Source organism: Ictidomys tridecemlineatus, chromosome 2 (genome assembly GCF_052094955.1).
Source record: "Ictidomys tridecemlineatus isolate mIctTri1 chromosome 2, mIctTri1.hap1, whole genome shotgun sequence".
Classification (NCBI taxonomy): Eukaryota; Metazoa; Chordata; class Mammalia; order Rodentia; family Sciuridae; genus Ictidomys; species Ictidomys tridecemlineatus.
The window spans coordinates 44634804-44661943 of NC_135478.1; the positions used below are offsets into that span (position 1 = coordinate 44634804).

The window sequence follows — 27140 nt, forward strand, 5'->3', positions numbered from 1 at the left end:
TCATATTGAAGTCAGTTTTATATGTAAAATTAAATGACTTAAGCTTTGTACATAGGATTTTGTGCAGTTTAATTTACACAGGACAACAAGCAACTTTAACCAGAAGTATAGAAGTCAGATTAACTTTTCTGTGGTCTAATTCTAACTTCTACATTTTTGAAAATTGCAGCAGTTTCTACAATAAATGTCAGGATGTAGAGAAACTTCCACAGGAGCCTAAACTGAATTTGGGTTATTTAGTGAAAGTCTAAAAATGTGTTCAGTCTTCTGGTACTCTCAGGTACATAAAAGCCATGGAAGAACAGGTCAGGAACTCCAGACTACTAAGGTAAGTTTTATAGCAGTGAGCTTTTACAAAAGTATCTGCTTTTATTTAAAAAAAAAAAAAATACAGCATTTACTACATAATGTACAAGCATAGGGTACTTGAAAAATACAGTGAGCACATTTTAGCATTTGTTTAAAATGAAGAACTAAAATTTTCTTCTTGATTTGCAGCTAAAGGCATGAGATTAGTTTCCAACTCCTTTTGCTTCTGGAGAAGGCCCTGAAATCACATTGATACATTAGTAAAGGTGTGTGTGCCATAGCTTAAGCTTGATCCCTACCCTGAGTAATTCTTGTGTCCTTCACAACTGGATATCATGTAGTAGTTGTAAATAAATCCTCTTCACTCAATCACCCTTCTCATGTTATCTTAAGCTATATATATATAGAGAGAGAGAGACCCAAATTAGACCCTTTTCTTAGTGACCCATTCACATTTTCTAGAGGGAAGATTTTACCTCTAATTTCTAAACCAAAGCCCCAGATGGAGAAAGTCTGGTAAGATTATACATGTAATTTCTACTCAGCCATCAATATTTAAAACTGCCAATACATTCATTACACTCAGTTTGCATTATTAAAGCATAATTTGTTTTTTGTCTTGCTGTTAAATGTATGGGGTTTTTTTGTTGTTCAATAAAATTGAACCGTCTAATTTCACACTGGAAAATCATAATTGAACATTATTATATTAATGTGACACTGTTTATATAACTTCCCCACCCTTGAAAGGTAACATCTGGACTTGGTGAAACACTCATACCTGTCTCAATTCTGAAAGTCCTTTAAGGATTGCTTGCTGTCGATCCCTATTTTTCAACAAGTTAGGATTAAGGAGTGGATCCCTAATGTGGTGGTCAGAGACTTGGTCACAATCTGAAGCAAGATAAAATTTACAAAGTCAAATTCATGCTATGGATTTGTAAGTAAACTAACACTGATCTTCACTTATAAATTAGGTGGTATTACATACCCTGAGAATTTTGGTATTGAGGTTCCTGGGTTGAAGGCCTAGACAATGGTGCATCAGGATCAAGGTAATAGATCTCATTTGTTCGAACATAAGGAATAAAATGGGATGATTCAGACATCCCAGCTGACAATCCTGTTTGACCACCTCTTGAGATCAGATTCTCTGTTTCACAGCTACTGTATTTTAGTGGTAAGTGTGATATATTATTAGTCTGAGTTTGTTGAGTTCTGTTTTTCACTGCTGGAACTGGTGATGACTGAAACCTGGTTTTTTTTTGGGGGGGTGGGGAACCACAACAGATTAATTAGCTAGTTCATGCAGAGTTATTAAACCATCCCTTTCCAGCTAAAATGCCATCCTTATTCCTTAAACCTCTGCCTTTCCCTATATATATAGAATGGCATGGAAAATAAGTCACATACCTTTCCTTGTTCAATGAATGAATTTTCAGAGACTCTTCTTCCTGAAAGATGGACACATTTTGTGAACAACACTAATGTCCATGGACTTTATTTTATATAAACGAATAAAGAACCATAAGAGGTAGGTAGCAATTTTCAGTTTTTGAGCCATGTGGTCTTTGGTGCAGCATAAAGCCAACGATAATTCACAAAAAGAATAAGCATGGCTGTTGTTCCTATAAAACTTATTTACAAATTTACATATTATTGTCAAAACATACTGCTGGGAAACTATTTTTAGAAACATTGATACATGCTTAAAAGGTTTTTACCTTTTTGATTAGATGCCACCTGCTCTGTGATTCAGTTTCTTGTTGAGATGAATGAACTTCTGATGAAGTGCCTCTATTTTGAGAGAGGTGTTCAGGATTATTTCTCTCTACCAAATGAAGTAGTTCCATCTGCCTCCTTACCTTTTTTTCTTCTCTCTGCCTTTGAAGCTGTATGGGATATTTTTCTGATGCTGGAACATACCTTTTGAGAGGCTTATTTAAATTCCATTCAGGCCTTCTAGGACACTTCTTCATGTGTTTTGTTTGTTTCTCTGGTTTTACAAATTCATTACACTGATCATTACATAAACTGTTTTCTTTTTCTAAGTTGGCATTTTTCTTTCTTAATTCTTGCTTGTCTGTCTTAAATTGTCCATTAAATTCTACAGAAATCTCAGGAGATGAACAATTTGTGATTTCTCTTTCCTTTACATATTCACAGTATGATTCTGCATTGGCGAATATGCCTGTAGTTAAGTCATCTATAAAAAAAATTGAAACTATGACATACCAAAATTCATCACTTTATAAACAATTCTTAGTTACTACCCCCTAAAACTTTTGGAAAAAGTAGAGAACCACCATTCTATTTGTGTTTATATAAATTGAATTATGTAATACACTCACTTGTCATTTTGTGATCACTTGTCATTTTGTGACTGACCACTTAAAGTCCTCAAAGTTTATCCATGTTGTGTGGCATGTATTAATAAATATTCTACGGTGTGACTGCATTTTGTTCATCTGTGCATACATGCACATGTTTCCTTTTTGGCTATTATAAATAATGGTGGTTGACACATCTTTATCTATGTGGTGCTGAGGATCAAACCCAGAGCCTCAAATATGCTAGTGCTCTACCACTGAGCCACAACCGTAGCCTATTTTTTAACCATTAATAAATTAAGTGTGCATTTCAGTGGCACCAATCATACCCATGATGTAGTTAATTAATCTGGTATATTGAAGTAGGGTCCAAAGGCAGTAAACAGTGGCTTAGATAATAACAGCATAGCTAAATGGCCAGCCAAGTTGGTTTGACTCTTGGGATCTGTAAGAATCACAAGTAATGACAGGAAGATCCACTGGTACCTAGTTCAAAAAGTGAAATAGTAAAATGGCTTCCTGATCATCCCATTTACTGAGAAGGCTGAGGATTACTTGAGTCCAAGATTCCCAAGACCAGACTGGGTAACACAGTGAAACACCATTAAAAAAAAAAAAAAAAAGATTTGTAATAAGCAGAGTTAGAATGATGATAATAAGAGATAAATACTGCCTTATTGAGCATATTTTCATATGCTGGTATTAAATATCAACCACTTCACAACCACTGGTGAGAACCTAACATGGTACTGTTAGTTGCTTTGGAGAACAATTTTTTTCAAAATGCTCATTCTCTTCTTTCCCAAGAGAACTGAAACATATCCACACAAAAACTTGGGCTGGTGACAATAGCACACACCTGTAAGCCCTGCAACTTGGGAGACTTAGGCAGGAGGATCACAAGTTCAGGACCATACTCAGTAACTTAACAAGACCCTGTCTCAAAAAAAGAAGGATGTAACTCTAATAGTAAAGTGCCCCCAGGGTCCATCTTGTGAGTGTTCATAACAGCATACTTATACACCCAGTGTCCATCAAATCATGAAGGAACAAACAAAATGTATTTTCACACAATGGAACAATATTAGGCAACAAAAAGGAATATTGTAAGTACTACAACATTGATGAACCTTAAAAGTTAGGCTAAGTCAGAAGCCAGTCAACAAAAGACCATATATGGTACGATTCCAATTATATGAAATATTCCAAGACAGAATGCAAACTAGAGTTGAGAGTTAATGGGTTACTAGGTTTCAGTCATGAAAAGGTTCTAAAATTGATTGGGTACTGGCTACACAACTATAAGTGTTTTCTAGTGGACATACTGAATAAAGCTATTATAAAAGTCTCTAAATTTTAGGGCTGGGGATGTGGTTCAAGCGGTAGCGCGCTCGCCTGGCATGTGTGCGGCCCGGGTTCGATCCTCAGCACCACATACCAACGAAGATGTTGTGTCCGCCGAGAACTAAAAAATAAATATTAAAAAAAAATTCTCTCTCTCTAAAAAAAAAAAGTCTCTAAATTTTAAACTTTAAGTAGAACTTAATGGTAATAATTAACAAATGAAAATTTTATATACCTGTCTGCACACCAGTATCCTTCCTAGGAGAAGTCGTAGAATTGATACATGGGTTCATTTTATCACTGGCTTCCTCAGAGTCATGTCTTGAATTTGAAATGGTAATGGATGCATTATAGTCCATTTGTATTGTATCAACTGGCAAAAAGAAAGAAATTATCTTAAATTTTCTTAATATCCCTTAAGTATCATTTTATGTACAGGGGGTTGGAGAAAATCCATTTGTATTGTATCAACTGGCAAAAAGAAAGAAATTATCTTAAATTTTCTTAATATCCCTTAAGTATCATTTTATGTACAGGGGGTTGGAGAAAACTCAGTGGTAAGAGTGCTGGAATAGCAGACTGGAGGCCCCTGTTTAAATCTCCAGCACCAACAACAAAAAAGTAATTATGTATAGCACAGCAGTACACAACTTTTAGCTTAAATCAGAATGAATGCTGCAATAAAGATTTAGAAAGGCTAGCCTAAATTTTATAATTTAAAGTTTTACTTGTATTCTAATCCTTAAATTGATTTAGGGAAATCACAGTTGTTTTCTTTGTAATCATAGGTTCAAAGTACACATTTGACCTGTGATCCAGCTCAGTGGTAGAATGTGTGCCTAACATGCACTAGCTGTGGGTTTGATCCCAATAATGCAAAAGAGGGAACAACAACAAAAGTATGTGAAAGTTTTAGTTCTACTTGTAATTTTCAAATATGCATTTCTATTTATAAAGTTACAATGAGCAAGTATTTAAAAATCATCTCAAAAAAAAAAAGGTAAAATTCTGATTAATCACTTACCACCAAGATTTTTCATCAATCTAGAAGTGTCATGTCCCTTTTGAGCCAATTCTCGGATTCTCTGTTCTTGTTTTTGTCTGTGTGCCAACTCCTGTGCTCTCTGCATTGTTTGGAATAGCTCATTGGTCTTGAGAGTCATGATTTCCTATTGATATTGACATATAAGTTCTTAAAATTATCAATCTTGTAAAAATTATTCTCTCAGTTAATATATTTCCTAAGTAGAAAAGTGAAAGGCAAAGTTCTGCCTTTTTTGAGCTTATATAAAAATATAAAAACTTTTTAGCCATTTCACCTTTTCAAAGTTTTAAAAACTGTCAATTTTACAGTTCTGTTAAAATTGAAAATGAATACTAAAAGGTAAAACAGTATTTAAAGGCACTTGAAGCAAATGATACTTTTTCTCAAGATATCTTATAGGGTTAGCTGCCTCAGGCTATTCATGCTAATGAAATCAGAACCCTACTAGCCAACTTTGGAGTGAAGGATGAAAACTATATAATATAAATAGATGAATAAAACAAAGGTTCATCAACATCTAAATAAAATTAAAAAAAAAAAATAGGATTGGGGAGATGGCTCAGTACCACCCCCACCAAAAAAAAGCAAGGGAGGAGACAGTTTAGTGACAGTGCTTGCCTTACCTAGCATGCTTAAGGTCCCAAGTTCAATTCCCAACACTGAAAAAAATCTACAAAGGAATGGATAATGCACTGCTATATGCTCACAAACAGAACACTACATAGCAATAAAAAAGAAAATACTGTGGGAGCACGCATATTATGGCTAAATTTAAGATGCCAAGTGGAAAAAAACAAGAAAATGCAGACTCTGTTCGTTCTCTGGCAACCAAATGTCTCTGTATGATCTCCTCTTTGTCAGGTCAGCTAACATGTGGCACTCCATACTACCCTACCTACTTTGTCTTTTAACAAAGGGGTTCTCCCCTAGCTAACACAGAAGAATCCTCTAATAGCCACAAAACTATCATCAATCCTACCCAATCACTCTGCAAAATATGCATCTGTTTATAAGTGATATGGATAGAAAAGCCAACCATTTCTTTCAACATCAAGCATATGAATTAACTTTGTGCTATATTAACTCATCTTGACCTCCTCAGCAGAAAGAAAAAAGCCAAAGCAGTACAGTGTTTAAGAACTATATTGTATGAAATAAAACCTTAAGATTCCCTTTTTTCTTTTTAAAGATGTCTCCACACATAGCTTTACACTTCCACACACTAATGTTCAAATTCTGTTATTTTTCCTCTAAAAAACATTTTTATTCTAAAATGTCAAAGAGTTTAAATATAAATATGTACTTCTTTCTTTTTTTGCTTAAGTATGTCTTCTTCATATTGTTTCTGCATCTCTTCTCGTTCCCGTGCTAAGCGACGCTCTTCTTCTTGTTCTTCCTTCTTTCTTTGCTCTTCTTCCAGCTGCTTCTTCCTGCGTTTCTCTTCTACCTGAGCAGTGATTGCTTTCTAGTCATAAAATCACATTAATTACTGCCATGAGTAAAAATCCATATTTCATATATTTTGGTAACTCAATAAACTTTATCCATACTGATGCAGAAAATATTATATATGAGTCAAATTAAAATGTTAAAATTTGTAATGTGTTTCTCCCATCTTCCACTTGTCCAGTCAAGCTCTATGTAATTACTTTTTCTTCATTCCCAGGAGGGCTATTTGAAGATAGAAAAAACTGGGTAACACAGCAAGACACATCTCAACAACGAGTTGAAAAAAAAGTTCTGATTTAAGGAAAATTAAACACTTTATAAACTAACTGAAAGTTTTGTACATGCACATATTCTAACAATATAATTTGGCCAAAATCACTCCTCAGCACTTTTTTCCCTCCCTCCCCTTAGTTCCTTTTCCTCTACTGATCTCCCTTTGATTTTCATGAGATGGCCTCCAACCCACACACCTTTTCCTTTTTCCTATCTTTTATCTGCCAGGTTTCTGAATCATAATTCTACTTCAGTTGCCCATATGGTTCCCTTTCAAAGAAACCAATAACTAATTCTCAGCCTGAACAGGACTCTGGGGAAATAAATTGAAAAAATATCCCAGACTAACCCAAGACAGTACAAAGTCTTAACTTACATCCTAAGAGCCTTCTCTACTACGAGACATGTACCTGGCTGTAGTGTGACTGGTTCTCAGCATAAACTTAATTCTCCAACTTCATGTCAGTTGAGGTAGGGATTCTTCACAGGTTGGAATAGGATCTGTATGCTATGCTTATACCAGAATTTTAGCTTCCAGCTACTTAGGTGTATGTTGGTTATACTAGTACTTATTAAGGCAAACAATATTTTGCAATGCAATACCTGATGTTCTAACTGTTTTTGTCGCCGTCTGTCCCGTTCCTCAATCTGTGCTGGGTCCAAGAGAGCAGTCATAGAACGAAGGAAGCTGACAAGATATATACATTAGCTATTCAGAACCCCAAAAAAGTAGTTTCCATAGCCTACATCATTTTTGCTTGAAAAGAATATATATATATCAAACCTGAAACGAATTAAGACATATTAATACTCCAAATAAAATACATTTTCATAAAAATCAATAAATTCTGAAGAACAAACTTACTTCGTTTTCTGATTGTTTGCCTCAGCCACATCCTTAAGAGGTTTTGCTATGTGCTCCTCTTCTGAAGTTTCCAACTGGCTTCCAGTTGTAGGTGTATAAACACTACTGACATCAGCCAGCTCCTGAGTATCAGGAGAGACACAGAAGTACTCTGGTTGTTTCTGTGTTGACAGAGAGGAGAGCTGAGACCGAGAACCAGGATGACTCTTTAGTGAATCAAAATGCATTGCCCATCTGTCATGTTCCTCACCCTAATTGTGACAAATAAGAACTGCTGAGAGTTTTCCCAATTGTTTCAACATAAATTCCTAAATGACATCCAAACATGAGATTTCCAAAAATCACTAACCAAAATAAACATAAAAATTAACAAAATTGTATTGTTTTGATGCCTTATACATGGAAAGCAAATGAGAAATTCAAAAAATCAGGAAATTTATAAGAAGCTACACAAAATCACATTAGACACATTCAATCAACCCAGGTTCACATGAGCAAACGTAGAATTTAAATACTCTGGTCTTATCAAGTAATTTCAGGATACTTGTAAGTTAATATGATTAAAGACTTCAAAATTAATTTTTTCCTTATAGCTATAAAAACTTAAGGTACCTTTGAAAATATAATTTTTTCCTCTGTTTTCCTTTGCTGATCATCTTCTTGTTTATTCAACTCTTCAATCCATTTTCTCTGTTCTTGTTTCACAGCACCAAAAGGATGCTCCAGCAGCATTGCTTCCTAAACAATCATCAAACCAACTAATAAAGTTCAATTCTCTTTTCTGGCTACTTTATAATAATTTGCCAAAATTATTTATATAGTTGAACCCAGTCAGGCATTTCTCGCTAAGATTTTGACTATATTATTAAGTAGTTATCTTCCAATTCTCAAAACCAAATTTTAAACATCATACTAGAAGGATATGACATCTGAATATAAGTCAAGGAAACTTTTAATTCTCTACTTAAGCTTTTTATATAAGAATGTACCTTTGGGAAAAGAATACTCCTTGACCACTCTGCCCTTGTCCAGAAAGCCCTTATTGTTATTTCATGATTGCCAAGTCCTTCCCATTCTTATCTGCCATATCTTCCTCAAGTATTTTTTACCAAATTTTAAATATTGGGTTGTTTATTAATTATTGGATTTTGAGAGTTAAGCTTACTAGAGCATGGTGACTTTTATTCCACAACTGGAGGACCCAATTTCCATGTGGAGAAGTCAGATGGAAAAAAAAATCAGAGAAATGCTTTAAAAATCACCCCACTATGACAGCATCACAAATTATAAAAGGGTAAGTTTTAGAGCAGAACAACAATGGATTTAAAAAATTTCCCAAGCTACAGAACATGCACTGATCTTAGCCATGACTTTTTCATGCATTACTGAATTTACCTACTAATATTTTAAGAATTGTTTGTATATTTATGAAATAAAACTAATTTTCCTTTTTTTTTTTTTTGGTTTTTTTCCTGGACTTGTCAAGGTTACACTGGTTTTGTACAATGAATCAGATATTTCTTTTTTCTATTACTGAGAGTCTGTATAAATTTGAAATTTATTCTTTTAAAATTTGGTAGAAACTGGCAGCAAAACCACGTGAGTATGTTGTTTCCCTTGTGAGAAAAAGCTTTTAAGCAGAGCTACATTTACCTATCCTGTTACAGGACTCACTTTCTGCTTCTAAGGCTGCTTTTGTTATATTTTTCCAGAACTTTGTCCACTTATTTCATTCATAGGTACTCTTATTTTTATTATTTATATCTTCTAATTTAGATTTATTCTTGTTCTTTTTCTAGATGGGCACCTCGCTTATTGATTTAAAGGTTTTTTTTTTTTTCTGAAAGGAAGCTTCCTGAATTCTACCCTTTAACACCTCATATTTTGATATGCGTGTGTGTTTCAAGTACTGTAGTTGTGTTTTCCATTACGATTTTAGTATTTAGTAGTATGACTGTTAATTCCCAAATATGCAGAAGTTAAAGTTGTCTATGTAAGAACTATTTAACATTAAACTGAGTCTATCACTTCTCAGCCTTCTGAATAATATCAAATGTAATTTGAGTCTAATGTTGATATAGATGAACCTTAACTGAGTTAAATCAGTTAAGTCAATAACTTAGTATCACAACTGTCTGGAAATGATTATTCAGTAAATTTAGTAGTTAACTATGATGGAGAGCAGGTTGATATGAAGGTAGAAAGTTCCAGGCATTATTAGTTAAATCACAACTATTTTCTAACCTTCTAACCTTCAGAACAACTCCTAAAGTCAGGGCTTCCTTCTTTGGTAGTACTCCTTTAAATGACCAGGCCTGTAAATTTAATGGTGATAGTGGTCCCCAAATGATTTTCCCAATTCCTGGAATGAGATTCAAGTGAGCACTGTCCAAGATTTTTTTCCTAGAGGACAGCTAAAAACAATGATTTGAATTATAATAAATGTAAGGTGAGGCATTATTTAAGACAATGGCACTGGGGTGGGAGGAAGCAGGTTAGCAGGGATAGAACTCCAACAATTTTACTTTATTCTCCCATAGATAGTCCTGGTTTGCTTCCACTCCATGCCACCAACCAACCCAACACACCAAAAATACTGCTCCCTTCAGTTTCTTCAATATCTTAGGGATTGACGTTAGAGAATGCTATCAGCAGTTTGCATCAGAACTCCATATGCTGAGATCATGAGATTTCAGCACATGTGCATTTGGATAGCTTATTTACTGTCAACATTTTCTGATTTTTTATTTTATAACAAATTCTATAAACTATAATAAATTCTATAATTGTATATTCTATATTATATATTCTATGATTATAACAAATTCTATAAATACCCACTGATGCCTGAAAATTTTAACTGTGCCATTTGTAGAAAATAAAATTCCTAACATTTTATATTGTCTAAATTCCTTGATAACGCTTGATAACTGTTAGGAAAAAAAGTGCTTCTAGTCCTATTAACTTGACTCATAATCACAGGCAACAAATGACCAGGTGTAGGGCAAACTGCCAGGTGTGGTGGTGCTCACCAGGAATCCTAGGGAGGCTGAGGCAGAGGGATGGCAAGTTTGAGGCCAGTCTAAGCAACTTAGTGAGATCCCGTCCCAAAATAAATGATGTGGCTTAGTGGTTAAGCACCCCTGGGTTTACTACCCAGTACCAAAAAAAAAAAAAAAAAAAAAAGAAAAGAAAAGCAATGTATTAAGGAATAAATGCCAACATTCCAACCTGAAGTTTGGTTGAATAAGTCAACTTTATGGAAAGTTTCAGTTAAGTTTTAGTTGCTGCTTTTAATGGCACATACTGAGTATCTGAAATGCTACCGTAAATGTTTCAGATTTTGGAATTTTGCATATACATAATGAGAGAAATTAAAGAGATGGGACTCAAGCCAAATCACAAAATTAAGTCACTTAGATACTCATGAAGTCAGAGTAGAATTGTCCCTTGTGACTTCTTAATGATACTCAAAAGGTTAGAGGTTGAAACATCAAATTTTGGATTTTCAAATTAAAATCCAAATTTTGAGCACAACCTGTACTTCATCTGGATAAATCAACTTCAAAACTTCACACACTTAAAATTATCACCCAGAACTATAGGATTTTCCAAAATTATTTCTATCAGTGAGTCAAAAGTAACTTCTGGGACAATAGAAAAATGCAGATTTCTTTTTGCTAATGTTAAATTATCAACATATATCAAAACAGGCCAGTCAACACTGATCTACAAGGCATTTACCCAATTAGGCCACAGTGCTAAAAATTTCCACCATCTAAACAACCTTTTTAGGTTACTACATTGTTTTCAGAATACATTTGTTAAAATATAAATGTTCATAAGGTAGAAGGGATTATACATGTAATTATACATGTAAAAAAGAAATGGTAAATTAAGGATTTAATTTTATTAAATTATAAAACACTCATAAAAGTTAATCTGTAATTAAAAGTAAGGAGAATTCAGAATTACTCCTCTAAGGAAAACTGGTTATATTGAAATCAAGCACTAAAGGGTCTAGTAGTGAGGACCCAATCAGCCTGGACCACCATAACCTGACAAGGAAACTAACTGAATGTTTGAAGAGCCAGCAGATGGAAAGAAATAAGAAAAACAAGGGTACTATTTATCTAAAATTAAATATAAATAAAATTTAAAGATCATAAAAGCAATATGGGAAGGATATCTGGCATACACTCATCTTTGATACGAAAACACCTTTTTTGAGCTGATTTGATAACCTTGTAGTGGCTATCACACATGGATGGTTAAGTTTTTTGAGCTGTTTAAAAAAACTGCAGTGCTCCTTTATTGGAGCCTAAAGGAGGTGCCTAAGGCCTCTATGCTCACCAACTAACACATAGCAAGATAATTTACAGAATGCAAACAGAAACTAGTTCAGGTCATAACTTTGTAGTAAACTATTGTCATAAAACACCACATAACAAGTAAGGTTTTTTTCCCTTAAATGAGTTTTGTGGTGTGGTTTTGTTTTTGTTTTTTGGTGCTGAGGATTGAACCCAGAGCCTTATGCATTTGAAGCAAGCACTCCACCAACTGAGCTATATCCATAGGCCCCTTAATGAGTTTTAAAAACAAATTTTAAAATATGAACACTGCTTAGCATTTTAAATATTGTAATAAAGATGTCTTAAGATAATCAAACAAAATGCTTTATTTTGATATTCTTACCTTAGATTGGTCTAAAATTTGAAGTTTTTCCCACACTATTTTATCACTTTCAGATTTTTTCCAAGAATTACTCCACTTTTCAGAAGCTTCTTTTTCTTTCTTCTTTAAAGCAACCTGTTCATCTGTAAATAATGTCCTTTTTTAAAAAAAAATGTATAAAAACTGTAAAAAAAAATCATGTAAACAAATCATGACCTTAAATACTGCAGAGCAGATTCTAACACAAATTTAATTGAAATTGTTTTTTAGGTAGGAAATTAACTCACAAGGCAGAGAGGAATTTTTAAGGATATGAAATAAAATTTTTAATCACTATGGTATGAATGGATATAAGAATATTGCTTTTATTATCACATTTACCAATATGGAACTTTTTTTCAGAATAACTTATTTGATATTAATTATTATGATGTTCTACTTTCCTATATCATTCATTCAGTTTTCACTTTGAAAATTTAAAGCTAGAACTCTGAAAGCAGGGAACCTGACAGTCAACTTCAAGCTCAACCACTTCCTAGTCACGTGACTGTTGGCAAACTGCTGTTAATATCTCTAAATCCTTAGTTCTTATTTTGGTTTAGGATCTGGCACTAAGTATGTTAGTCATTATTTCTCATGACTTTAAAAACAGAGAAATTCTCCTTGCTAACAGTATCAGGTTAAAAAAAGTAAATTATTTAAGAAAATATTTAAGCATGAAATACTTAAGATAACTTATTTCACAAATTTGGTATTGTAATTTGATAAGTTAAATGTGCTGAAAAAAATTTATTTATATATTTATTTCTGTGGTGTTTGGAGTTAAATCCAGGGGTGCTCTACCACTGAACTACATCTTAGCCCTCTTTATTTTGAGACAGGGTCTAAGTTACCCAGGCTGGTCTGAAACTTGCAATTCTCCTGCCTCACAACTCCTGGGCTGCTGGGATTACAGGTGTGTGTCCCCATGCCCAGCTTGAAAACATTTAAAGGTGAAATTGTGACATAAAATACACAGACCTCCAAACCTTCAATTCATTCCCTATTTCTTCTTTTTTGCCAAATTACTTAACCATCAGTAATTGTTTCACAAGACTTCCCAGTTGAGTAGATGCTGTAGTTCATCTCATATCTTTATTGTAGTTATTTCCAAGATTTCCAAGAAGTACAAATGTTAAGCCATATTTTCTAAATTGTAGTATCTGGACCCTAAGTTAAGTCTAATAAGTAATGGGTATTTCTTAGTAATTAACAAAATTTCATAATTGGAATTACAAATTTTTGTTATTAGATTCTTGAGCTGACAGCAATGTTTGTTTCTAACTAGAATACTGCTTGATATCACTGATTATTCCTTTTTTTAAAAATGCCTTTTTTAATTTTTTAATGTAGTGCTAAGGATCAAACCCAGTGCTCACATGTGCCAGGCAAGCACTCTATCACTGAGCTATGGCCTCAACCCTGATTGTCCACTATTTTTAGTTCTATGTGGACACAATACCTTTATTTGGTTTATTTATTTTTATATGGTATTGAGGTTTGAATCCACATGTGTTAAATAATTTTTTAAATAAAACCATTTTAAATCCATAGGACTTCTGTACTCAAAAAATACGAAAATTTAGAAATCCTTTCTTGAGCTACCAGGACTGTGAAAGGATACCAGTGACATTAATGCTTTTGGGGTGCACACCACAGTATACCAAACGAAAAGAGACAACTGTGATTTTCTATGTGAAATCACAGTTTCATTTGGATTTGTAGAAGAATACTCTAGATATGAAATGTTATAAAACAAGATTTTTGATAATATGCTAAAAGATATAATTGGTCCTCACTCTATATTTCATAGACCAATAAAACTACAATAAAAGGTATAAAAATTACCTAGTTCTTTCTTCCACTGGGCTTTTTTTGCTTCTAACAAACTTCTATCACGTTCTCTTTCCCCCAGAGTACTGAATATATCTCCTGGTTTCCATTCATTCTCTCTAATGTAATAAAAAACAAAAAAACCCAAAGACATTATCATTATAGGTTTTTACGTGACTGACTCCATAAAAATAAAGCAATAAGCTTTTAAATAGCTTCAGAGTAAATATTTCACATGGAAGTAAAGCAAAACCATATTCCCAAGATGATCCCATAGTAGTAGATATGAGTTACATACAGGGCAATTTTCTGTTCATATTGTTTAGGTGCCTCCTGATTTTTATTTAAGACAGATTTATTTTCATCTGGAATAGATGAAACAGCCTCATATTTTTGGAGTAATCCCATAATGTTCTTGTCCTTTGGCTGATTGGGAATATTGTTCAAATGGAGACTATCCTGACCTAGGAAGTCAAAATGCATGTTTTAAAATTAACACTAAATTACAGCTAGTGCAATAACTTATCTTGGCAATGTACTACATGGTTAAAAAACAAAACAATCTTATACGTTATCTAATTTAACTCTCAAAACAATCTTTGAGGTGGGTATCTGTCAAAAAAAGGGAAACTGAAGCCCGGAGATTAGATGGCTTGTTTGTGGCCAAAGACATACAACTTTTTGTATCAAACAGGAAACCAAGTGAACAATAAAAGAAAAATAAATCTCTGCTTACTCCTGCCAATATACTTTCACAAATATAAATAACATAAAATCATAACCTAAAAGGGAATAAATGCAATTAATTAAAATTCATTACTCTGAACTTACTCTTCTCATTTAGCTATAAAATCAACAGAAAACTTTTTCAAGAACAAGTGTCTCTACACCCCAGCTACAATAGCAAATAACGAAAGATTTTTACGGAGGGCTTATATGTTGACTTAAAAATTCCTCCTGAACCAGCTAGTTCTCCCAGTGAAAAGAAAGCATACCTAACAGACAAGTCAATACATAATTGAGAAAAATGTGCTTTTAACTTTGTTGATATTGTCTTATGATACCCATTAAGTTGCTACTTTTTGTTCTCTGAGCTAGAATTTTAGTCTTAAAGACACAATCAGAAATAATAAAAAAAAAAAAAGACACAATCAGGTTCCCTATTTTACAAATAACCTATGATCAAGAGAAAGTAAATGACTCCAACATGAATGTCGTAGTAGTCTACAGGAGTTGCCTAGCCTCCAAACTAGTTGTGGGGTCTTAGCCATGGAGACAGCCAATTTTACTTTTATTTATCTCATTATTGCCTAATAAAATTTTAGTGGTATTTCTATTAGTTTCAGAGTCATAATTCCTAGCCCAAAGTTGAAATTAGAAGGCTTTAAAAACAACACAATAACCTGACTTGTGAAATGGGGCATGTAACATTCTAGTCTGTGTTTTATACTGGTTAAAAAATAGTACAGGAAACCCTAACATAACATATATGCCATCTATAGACTCACAGGTCACTAGCCCCTTATTGTTTGACCTTATATAGCATGAGAGACATGAAGAACAAATAAAGGGGCCAAGGAAAGCAATGTTTTTCAGCAATAACTCAAGTCATATCTTCACAAAGTTCCTTTGGTTTTCACTAGAAATACCATAGATGGTTTTGTTTAAAACTATTTTATATAGTTTATATAGCCTCAGAAATTCTAAATTAAGTACAAGTCTTTGTTGTTGATTTTTTTTGTTATTTAACAGCTTTTCTGAAGTTCACAGAAACTAGATTTCTTAAGGCTATAGTGCACATGAATAATATTTTGAGCATCAACCTTAAAACATGGCATATCATTATTATCAAAGTAATTTTGTATATTAAAGTCCTCTAAAAGAATAATTATTTTATGATATGTTACATTTGAATTTAAGAGGTACTTACATAATAACCAATGAATGTGGAATTCTAAAGCAAATATTAAGAAAATAGCACAAAATCAGGAAAAAAATCTTACTTGTTTCTTCCTCCTTTCCATTCTCAGTCAGGGAAACAGATCCATTTCCTTGGTTTACAGTCATCAAAATATGCTGTAGTTGGTCTTGTGTTAGACACATCAAACCACTGTTCATGTTTTCAACTGTGATGTGCTTCTTGTGAGACTTCTGTTTGTCTACTAGAGATATATCTATGGTGTTTCTAGTCTTCTGTATATTGGGGGTTGTAGATGAAATCCCTTTTGGGGAACAAAGACAGTCTTTGTCTGTATACTGCTTACATAAATCCTTAGTGGGTGAAAGTATCATTCTATTTTTTTCACCTCTTGCTTGTGAGGTTCCCGAATCAATTGTCTTCTTTTGGAAAAGTTTTCCACTCCCAATACAAGTATTTTGTGATTTTATAATGTGTCCAGTTTGTTTTGTTCTTAAAGGACATTTTGCAATCTTGGTCTTATTTCCCATCTGTTAAAACACCAGAAGCTTATTTTTTAATGGTTTTTGGAAAATCAATAACTACCTTTATTTATATGATCTGTGATAAACCTATCCTCTAAACTTTTCATTTTACTATTTAAATAATAAAGCCATAGAAATTAATTTTTAACACTGCAAATCTTCAGTTGAAAGCTTCATCAATAACTAAAAATTATTAATTCTGGATAATGAAGAATAGAGATAAACTTTTATTTTATTTGTTACAGGACATCACCAATCTACTTCAGCTTTGGATTTCATGTCATTAAATCATACCACTCATACTACTTTTCTTTACATGCCATCTATAGACTCACAGGTCACTAGCCCCTTATTGTTTGACCTTATATAGCTTGCTGTCAACCTTCTAATACAAATCCTTTCTCAATTAGTGGTACTTTCATATTCATATTATTCTTATATCCTTTCATTTCCTCAAACTCTTCCTATTCTGCTATTCTCTAAGCTATTATCATTACTCACTTCCACAGTACCTTCTGACACTGACCTGGGAACTATCCACAACTGCAACTCCTCTAATATCTCAATTTTAAGTACTGGATAAGGATTCCCACCTCCTATTTTTTTCCAATTCTCTTTTTCCCATATCCCAATTCCAAAAATTCTTTAACTGTGCAAAGATCAATAACCTACCACCTCCCTCTTGCTCTTATTTTCCTTCTTTAACAATCTTTTTATTTTAAAGTATTTTTAGGTGTAGATGAACACAATACCTTTATTTATTTACAGATGATGCTGACGATCAAACCCAATGCCTCACATGTGCTAGGCAAGTGTTCTACCATTGAGCTACAGCCTCAGCCCCTTTAATGATCTTAAATTCCACAAGTCAAATCATCCGTCTTCCACTCTTTACTCTTTGCTCTCATGCACATCTAGCAAATCCTAATTCCAACAAAATCCAATCCTTTACCTATTCTATGACTGCATAAGCAGAGAAAAACAACACAGCCATGCTTACTGGTTTCATCTTAAACTCATAACCAAGAATATCAAGTGAGTTCTTAATAGTACCTGGCAGTCATATATTTCCCTACTCTTTTTTGGGAGGTGTGGGGGGGGGTATCAGGGATTGAACTCAAGGGCACTTGATCACTGAGCCACATCCCTAGCCCTATTTTATATTTAATTTAGAGACATGGTCTTACTGAGTTGCTTAGTGCCTCACCTTTGCTGAGGCTGGCTTTGAACTCATGATGCTCCTACCGCAGCCTCCCGAGCTGCTGGGATTACAGGTGTGCACCACTGTGCCCAGTTTCCTCACTCTTTTCATAATTATTCAACCTTAATACTTTCTTTCCCATCCTCATTCTCAGGTGAAGACTCTGTTTAATATTTCACTGAAATATACAGAAGTATTCAGAAGAAAACTGCAAGTTTCAATCACCAAATCTTTCCCAGCATCTGTAGCCATACTTATTCTCGTTACTTGTACATAATTCCATAACCTCTCTCTTTCTTATGTATTTCTCTCTAGCAATTCTTAATTTGGAATCATGACTTTTTCTTTTCTGCTGGATCACAACAAACAATAGCATACAAACATGCTATTATTTTACCATCTTTAAAAACTCTTGCCCGGCGTAGTGGCACCCATCTGTAATTCTAGCTACTCAGGAGGCTGAGACTGGAGGATTCCAAGTTCAAGGCCAGCCTGGGCAACTTAGCAAGACTGTCTCCAAAACTAAAATAAAAACATGCTGTAGCTACAGTAAGCAATTAAAAAATTCTTGATCCCATTTTGTCTTTCATCTCCTATAACCCCATTTCAATCAGTCTTTCACCCACATCACACCATACCACCAAAACTCCTCAAGGTCACTAATAACTTTACATTGCTAAGTCTAGTAACCTATTCTCAAATCCTTATCTTACTTGACCTATGAGCTCTATCTGATGCAGAGGATTACTCTTTCTGTTTTGAAACCTTTTCTTCATTTCCAGGACTTCATAATCTTGATTCTTAAGACTTTTGACTACTTGTTAGTCTTTACTGGTTTCTTTTCTCACAGACCTCTTAAAGTTGAAGTGCACACTGGTCAGTCCTGTTCCTTCATTTAACTGGTCATTTCATTTACTTTTCTGACTCTAAATATTATCTATGTTGATGACTCCAAGTTTGTGTCTTTAATTCCAGGTTCTAGATAACCTATCTAACACTTCCACTGGGTTTCTAATAGACATTAAAAATCAGCATGTCCAAAACTGAACTCATCTGCTTTTTGCCTCTAATTAACTTTCTCCCCATCTGTTACTTATATTTGCATACTCAACTCCTCTACCATAAACCACATTCAAATTGTCATCAACACTATATTGCTGCATCTTCAAAAATATATCCTGAATCTGACTACCTCAACATACTTCTTGTTATTCTGCTCCAACATATTACATCTCACCTGAATAACTATAAAGCCTTCAAACTGGTATTCCTGTTTTTACCTGTGCTTCATCTACTTTCAATACAGGAGCCACAGTGACTACCTTAATATGTAAGTCATATCATGTTACTATCTTCAAGAGCCCCCAAAGCCGCATATGGTGATACATACATGCTTGTAACACCAGTAGAAAGCTAAGGCACGAAGATCACAAGTTCAAAGCCAGCCTCAGCAACTTTTAGAGAAGCCTTCATCAATGTAGCAAAATTTTAAAAAAAATAAAAAAGGACTGGAAATGTGTCTCACTGGTTAAGCACCCCTGGGTTCAATACCCAGGTAAACCCCAATGATTTCTCATTTTACTCAAAAATAAAGTTGAACTTCTCACAATGACCTAAAACAAGCCCTAATGATAAGTGAGTACCCCCTACTCCCCAGCCTCTTTGCCCCCATGCTATTTGACCTCATTTTCTATCTTGAGTTCCTTGAACTCAATAAGGCCTTTCCTTCTTCCTACAGATTCTACACAGCTCATTTCCTCACCTTTATCCGATCTTTGCTCAAATATCACCCACTCAGTAACACCTCACCAAACTAGCCTGTTCTGTCCACCCTTTCAGCTAATATTACTTATTCCGAAGGCTGCTAAACCAGTAAGGTTATCATGCTCATTTTTCTCCATAACCTGTTTTGTCTGGAAATACTTGGCTTCTGTCTGTCCATCTCACATCCTTCTAATGTAAACTCCATAGGGCAGAGACTTGTCTGTTTAATTCATTCCTATAACCCCAGTAACTAGAACAGGTGAAAGAGAGTAAGTATTCAATAAATTTTGCTTGAATACCTTCAACTATACCATTCACCCCACTGAATTATTTATCTCTTGCCCATAAATTAGTTCTCTTTCCCAAAATATTCCATTTCTTTGGCACTGTTTTTCTAATCTCAGGCCAGTAACCATGGAGTCACCTTTAACTCTCTTCCTTCAGGGTCTTATTTAGCTTATCAGTAAACACTGTATCTTTTTCTTATCATTTACAGATTCTTGTCATCTCTACTAGATTACATTCTATCATCTCTACTAGATTACATTCTACCTATCTCAAGTTTATCCTCCACTTAATCCACTGTACATTTCTGTAAATCCAACGAATCTGAAATAATTTGATAATCAATTAAATGTGTTTTATGTGCTCACCACTGTGGAAAGTGTGGGTGATATAAAAAATAAGATCAGATCCTTGTTGTCAAAGAGTGAGATGCCATAAGAGTTTTCATATCCAACTTTTTCTTATATTTCATGAAACTCACCTTGCTGACCAATTAGCTAATCTCATTTCACCCTACTTTTCAAAATGTACCTTCTGAATCAGCCACAAGATCTCTTAATTATCTACTTCACCTCACCTCACCTCACCATGTTTATTCTTGGCTTCAGGTTTTTTATATCAATCTAAAATGCATTTTTACCCTTTTGTCTCTGCAGCTATTTTAGTATAACTAACTCAAATGTCTATCATGAATTAGACTAGATGGGAACTGAGAAGAACTGAAGAACACTAGAAGAGAGAGCCAACACTCAGAACCTGTCTATTATAGGCAAACATGAATCTGAGTCTACATGCGAGATCACCCAATATTTCTAAAGAATCAAGAATGCTAGATCATACATTAAATTATCCAATTTTTAGGCACCAGCAAGTCATTCTAGTTTTGGAGGAAAAAAAATCACTGCATGCATCAAATTATCAGCAGTCTACATGTAGTTTGCTTGGGCAGCTGAATCATACCACCTCAGTCTCTACCACAGCTTCTACTGATCTTGCCCTTCTTTTGACACACGTGCACATTTTCTGGGTAATAGCTGGGCATTTCAGTTTATCTCAAACTGCTAAACAAAACATATTTTCTTAACATACTTTAAAATCCTCTCATTTCTGTCTTATATTTCCATCTTTTAACTACTATACAAGTTCAGAGCCATATCCAATTCTCCTTGGACTGCTGTAATTGACAATTAACTGGTCTTCTTCTTTATTGACAATGATAATCTATCTGTCCTTCATGGAAATGCCTGAAGTCCTGTTCTAAAACCACAAATAAGATCACATCTATTCCTCTCATCAAAAATCCTTTAATAGCTTCCTTCATGCAAATCATCGAAGTCTTCGAACATCCAATGAGGCCCTTCAATGACTGTAACTCCCTTAAGCTTTTATGTTCTACATTTCCCAGAGGTAAATACTATTCACACATGCACTCTGCCATTAAGCTACAAATCCAATCCACAAGGACTTGTTTTTTTCTGAGAACAAATAAAGCTAAGAATGGAGTCTTACATCCATACTTGAATTTACAGTAAATATTTGTTAAACAGAAATCTACTAATTTAACTAGAATTATTTTACCACATTCTGGTCACATCAGAAATAATATACAGAAAAAGTCCTCTAAAAATACTTACGCATAAAAAAGTAATGATCTGGCATGTAATCAACATACATTAAACTCAATTGTGAACACTACTTGTAGCCTACAGCCAGATAGGAACAATGAAGGGAGGCAGCAAAAAATTATGAACTGCCAAATAAAGATTCAATTACATGTGGGTTACTAAATAAGAAAAAGCAACCTAGCCAAAGTCATTTAAGAAGTGTTTACTGGATGAGATACATTCTAACTGATCAAACAAGTTTTATGTCATAAAACATTTTTATATAGCATATTGCTTTTGCCTAATTTAATTCCACCAATATTTTTCATAAAATAAAGACAATATTAAATGCATTCATTTATTACTGGTAGACTTCACAGTTTATAATGAGGTCAGGATCTGGCACAAGGAAACAAAATTAGCATTTTAAAACCTAGAAAGTGCTACCTTGTACTATACATCCTTCAATATATATTTCCCACATATAGAAATATCAACAAAAATTTTTTTCTTTGTTTAGAAGAGGTCTATGTTGCCTAGACTGGTCTCGAACTCCTTGGCTCTAGCAATCATCCTAACTCAGCCTCCCAAGTAGCTGAAACTATAGATGTGCATGATCACACATGGTCAAAAAACTTTTTCATGCTATTCCAACTAATTTTTAAGAGTACTTTAAGTATAAGAGTTTTAGGGGCCATGATTTTTATAAATTACTTACAACACTGAATCATTTCTAGTTCTTTTATTTCTCTTCCAATAAGCATAAGAAATTAGGCTGGTAACCATCTTTACTTCATATTCATTAATGAAGATTAAAGAAAAATGCAGGAGAGAATTTGCTAGAATTAGGAAAGCACTCTGACCACACGTGTTAAACTTGATGATGATGATATAGTTCAGCTGTGTTTAAAGAACACACTGGAGATGACAGTAATTCAACCTATGAGGAATAGGGAAAACAAAAAACTGTAGGTGTCATAGTCACTCAGTTTACCTCAGTAGAAGAAAAACGCTATGTAGAAAGCACTCATGAATAACTTACAGAAAGGAAAATCCAACATATATCTGTAGAACTGTAACACTTGGGAAATTTAAAAATAAAACAAAAGACAAGTACTACTGATTCTGGTGTTTGTCTCCATGAAGAGCAAAAACAGGAAGGAAGAGTATAGCAACAACCTCTCTAACTATGGGAAAGAGAATCTCCTTGAAAGCAAATCAATATACAAGGGAGAATTAGGTTGTGTCTATTTTCAAGTCCGAAATTCAACAGGGAGGAAACCAATTTGAGACAGTACATAAATTAACATCAGCTGAGAACATTACTCATTAAAAAAATTTTTAAAAAATCCTAAAATGCCCCTAGACAGCTGACAGAATTTTGTAATAATTCCACTAAAAGTCCAAGACTAATAACTTTATTATAGGCTTGAAAGGGGAGCTCCAGATATTCTGAGTTGGTTAAAAATACAATTAAATGTCTTTAAAATTGTGGCAACTATAGCAAACCTGTTAAGGATATCAATAGAAAAAAGAATGTGTAAAAAGGAAGATAGGCTTGGAGAAGATAGAAATCAATCATTACAAGTAACTTTTCATATCTAGAAGTTTGAAAAAGGCAATTTGTTAATGTGACTTAAATAAAAGCAGTTACTTGCAATATTTAATAAGAGGACAGGAGACAGACAACGTGTATTCAGTGGTTAAAGGAGTACACAAAGTATATAACTATATACTACACAGTAGTCCCCTTTATCCATAGGTGAAACATTCAAAGACTGCCTGAAACTGCAGATAAGACCAAATACCCTAAATAAGCATCATGATACCTCAACAGTTGACATGATAATTACTAAATGGGCATGGATATGCTGGACAAAGAGATGATTCATACCCCAGGAAGGACAGAGTGAGATTTTCATCACACTATTCAAAATGGTGCACATTCTAAAACTTATGGATTGTTTATTTTCCATTTAATATTTTCAGACACAGTTGACCACAAATAACTGGTACATCAGAAAATGAAACGATAGATAAGGGGCAGATTAATGTATGCCTATATATAAAAAATTTTTATATGTAGTTTGTGGAATCACCTATTTATCAAATAATTAATCTCCTGAGTACTCAAGAAACTTCTCCACCTTGATTAAACTTGGAAATAACAAAGCCATAAAGGGTTCAGTATTCTTAGGAAAAGCCCTATATTGTCCAAACTGGGTTCTATCCACAAACAAGCTAAAGCTTTAAGATACTGCAAAGAAGGCTGAGGTTGTAGCTTAGTGGTAGAGCACTTGTCTCACACATGTAAGGCACTGGGTTCCATCCTCAGTATCACATAAATAAAATAAATAGTAGTGTGTCCATCTATAACTAAAAAATATTTTTAAAAAAGATACTGCAAAGATAAAGGAAAAAAAGGCTACAGTAAGTTATGGAAGAGGAGATATTTCTGCCAATGTTTATCTAAAAATGGAAAATCAAGGAAACAGCTGCAATAGAAAAAAAAAGAAAATTTCTAATGGTATATATTTTGCAGAAAAAGGAACAGTGGGTTCATGGTAAAGGAAAGTAATTTGAAAGATCACTATTAAGTTCATGTGTAATCTTATAAAAGAGATGTAGGAATTTGTGAATCAAGTTTTCTTTCTGGTCTGGGCAAATGGAATTTGAGTATGAGAAGAAAAATATTTTGTTTTAAAATCTGAATATCTGTTTTTAAATATCTCTGGAATGATGCTGTTTAGTGCAGTAGCTACTAAATTTAATTAAAAATTGAATAAAATTAGAAATGTAGTCCCTCTGTTACACAAGTTACATTTAAATGCTCAATCTATACATGGTTAGTGGCCACCATATTGGATAGAACTGATTTTATAACATTTCCATCTTTGCAGAAAGCTTTACTGGATAGCAGTGATCTATAGAAGAGAATTCTACTGGACTTTTTAAACCTGGGGGGGGAGGACAATAACTTCATAACTTCACGTCATCATTCCAAACCACTAAGAACACTTTACATTTCCCAGGAATTATTTTCAAACTATTGAAAAGAAAACTTTATTTTGCACTTGAAAGTAGGTCAAAGTCATTTAGCTTACCTTCACAGAAAATTTTGATTTATGTTCTACAAAAGAAAAAAAAATTACTAAACTATCAACCAAAAACACACAAAGGCAGTTATAAAAGAAAGTTTTAACTAGTAGTGTTTAAGATGTTAAGACAGAAATATTACCCCCAAAAGCATTAACTTTAAAGCCCACCTGAGTGTTCCAACCCTTACAATGTGGTTCAAATAATTATTTCAATTAGTTACCTTTTCATAGTAAAACTATAAACAGATTGGGGGTGAAGGACATGACCAAATTACAGAGTTTAAAAACTAGTACTAAAAAGAGTTTTAGTAACTATAGTCTTACTATAAATTTAATTTTCTCAAGCAACACTTTTCTATGTGCAAAGAATACACATATAATTACTTAAATTTCACTTATATTATTCATTAGACAATAAAAATATTTACTACATGCAAAGAACACATAAATATTACACGTGAAATACATTAATCATTAATTTTTATGAATCTGAATAATGACAGTAGTAAGCACTGATGTAATCTGACTATACTTGGGTAAAAGTAAATTTGAAGCAGTTAAGCAATCAGCTTCTTTCAAAGTATCATCTAAACACCATTCTATTACAAGTAAAAAATCTGATAAACTACTATAAATTTAAGTTAGGAATGTAAAAGTTAACACTTTAGATTTCTAGTAACACAGCATACCATATGGAGATAATATTAGCTTGGTTTTTCCATCCAGTAATTCAGTCTCGAGCTTTAACCCATCTCTGCAATATAAAAAAACGTTGTCATTTTTCAGAAATGGAAATATTTTAAATAGCCAGAAACGTTCCTTTGAACCTTGAAAGTAAACCTATGTACACAAATTTACATAGAAATCTTGTACAATTCCATTAGTCTTTTTCTTTTTAAGTTGTAGATGGACAAAACACATTTGTTTTTATGTGGTAATAAGGATGGAATCCAGTGCCTCACACGTGTAAGGCACATGCTCTACCACTGAGCCACAACCCCAGCTCCCCCCCCCAGTAGTTTTTTAAAATATTTTTCAATCCAAAAGAAAACTAAATAGAGAAATTTTTTGAGATTTCTCAATAATACAAGAATTTGTTATTGGTAAACAATTCAGCAACTACACTGAAAAAATAATGTTGTTACCAGAAATCCTTAGCTAGATAAAGGATCTACCGTCTATTAGTTTCATAGCAAGCTCATGCTTAACACATTCTATGGAGTGCTGGAGCACCTGAAAATGACTATAACAACGCCACATAGGTTAGTAACTGCTTGAGCATGGAATTCCACTTTATTTTGAATATTTCAAACAATACATATGCACAGTGACTCTTTTGTACTATCAAAATAAATCTGCAAAGAACTCTGGCTGCTATGATACTTTATATGTAGCATGTTAAAATCATAAGCATTAACAGTAGACAATGCAAACAAAACACGTACATCTATTAAGTTCCTAAATTTAAAAATCTACTGAAATCTAAAATGCAGTCCATACAGCAATTAATTATTGTCTTATGAGAACAAAACAAAACAAAAACGCCAATACACATTAACAAGGACAAAAGTGAATTCCTCAAGAGAGAAAATTAAATCCAGGAGACAGAAGTTGGGATATACGATTAGGAATATGAAAAATCTGAGGTGTGGTTCATGTGGGGAAAATCAAGTTAAATTACTTATTAAAGACAAAATACTGGAAGAAATAGGTTGTAAACGTTTCCCTGTTACAGAGTTATGAACAGTTCATGTTTGTTGATGAAACTAAACCACAACAAACAAACAAAAAAACCCTGGATGAAATTGCCAAGTATTTGTTCTGCACTGTACTTAAATTCCTTCACAGGCAGTATTATTTATTTCTAAATCTCAAGATTCTAGAACATAACATTTGCTAACGATATGCAGTTAACTCTGGAATTGTTTGCTTTTTATCTTTCTGAAACATTAAACTTCCAAGCAATGAAAATCAATACAGACTTTTTAATTTAATCAATACAGACTTTTTAATTTATCTAACGACTCACTCCTCAATGAGCACCGGTTACGTGCCAGGAAATGGCAAGACAATTCCTTGAAAGATTCCTCGCCCCGCGGGCCTTCCATTAACCCGGAAACGCCAATATTCTGCAAGACTCCAAGACAGGTTCGCGAAGAACCAGAGGCGTGGGCCAGAAATTCTACCTGGAATGCTCTAAGCTGTCTCTCTCAGACCCCTTCTTCCCTCCACGTCCTGAACTCAATAATAAAAGGGCTGGAAACAAGGTCACAGTTTCAATGTCGAGTTATGAAGGGAGAAGTGAGGCCCGCGGGGTCATAAAGGCCGACGGGTCCCCTTTGCACCTCTCTATCTAAAGGAGGTGGGCTCTGCCGCTACAAGCGGCGACATTCCTGGAGGAACGGCGAAAGACTCCTAGGGCCAACCCAGACTCCCCCTTCTTTGGGGACGGCCACTTCTCACGCTTACCCCAAGTTCATGGCCTGACGACCAACTCTCGCTGCGGGCCGCAGGAGCCCCCTGTGTATGACGGTTGCTGCAGCTGCTGCCGCCGCTCAACAAACACAAAGCTGATTGGATGCAGA

General features: G+C 34.1%; 1 protein-coding gene across 18 annotated transcripts; it reads right to left on the reverse strand.

Moving 5' to 3' along the window:
- Positions 1–329: 329 nt before the first annotated feature.
- Ccdc66 (coiled-coil domain containing 66) lies at positions 330–27140 on the reverse strand. 18 transcript variants are annotated; one of them, XM_078038379.1, is made up of 19 exons: positions 27025–27100; positions 25245–25309; positions 24562–24587; positions 22176–22397; positions 16165–16609; positions 14460–14625; positions 14177–14280; positions 12311–12432; positions 8228–8353; positions 7616–7866; positions 7354–7438; positions 6332–6493; positions 5008–5152; positions 4219–4356; positions 2034–2515; positions 1723–1763; positions 1301–1563; positions 1091–1203; positions 330–547 (listed from the first exon to the last, which is right to left on the reverse strand). In XM_078038379.1, exons 5-19 carry the CDS (start codon positions 16607–16609, stop codon positions 461–463), a joined length of 2730 nt encoding a protein of 909 aa, XP_077894505.1. In that variant the 5' UTR covers positions 22176–22397; positions 24562–24587; positions 25245–25309; positions 27025–27100; the 3' UTR covers positions 330–460. The 18 variants fall into 18 exon arrangements, with proteins under 18 accessions (XP_077894505.1, XP_077894500.1, XP_077894498.1 ...); XM_078038374.1 differs by lacking the exon at positions 22176–22397 and having other exon boundaries at positions 7616–7797; positions 27025–27140; XM_078038372.1 differs by lacking the exon at positions 22176–22397 and having other exon boundaries at positions 27025–27140.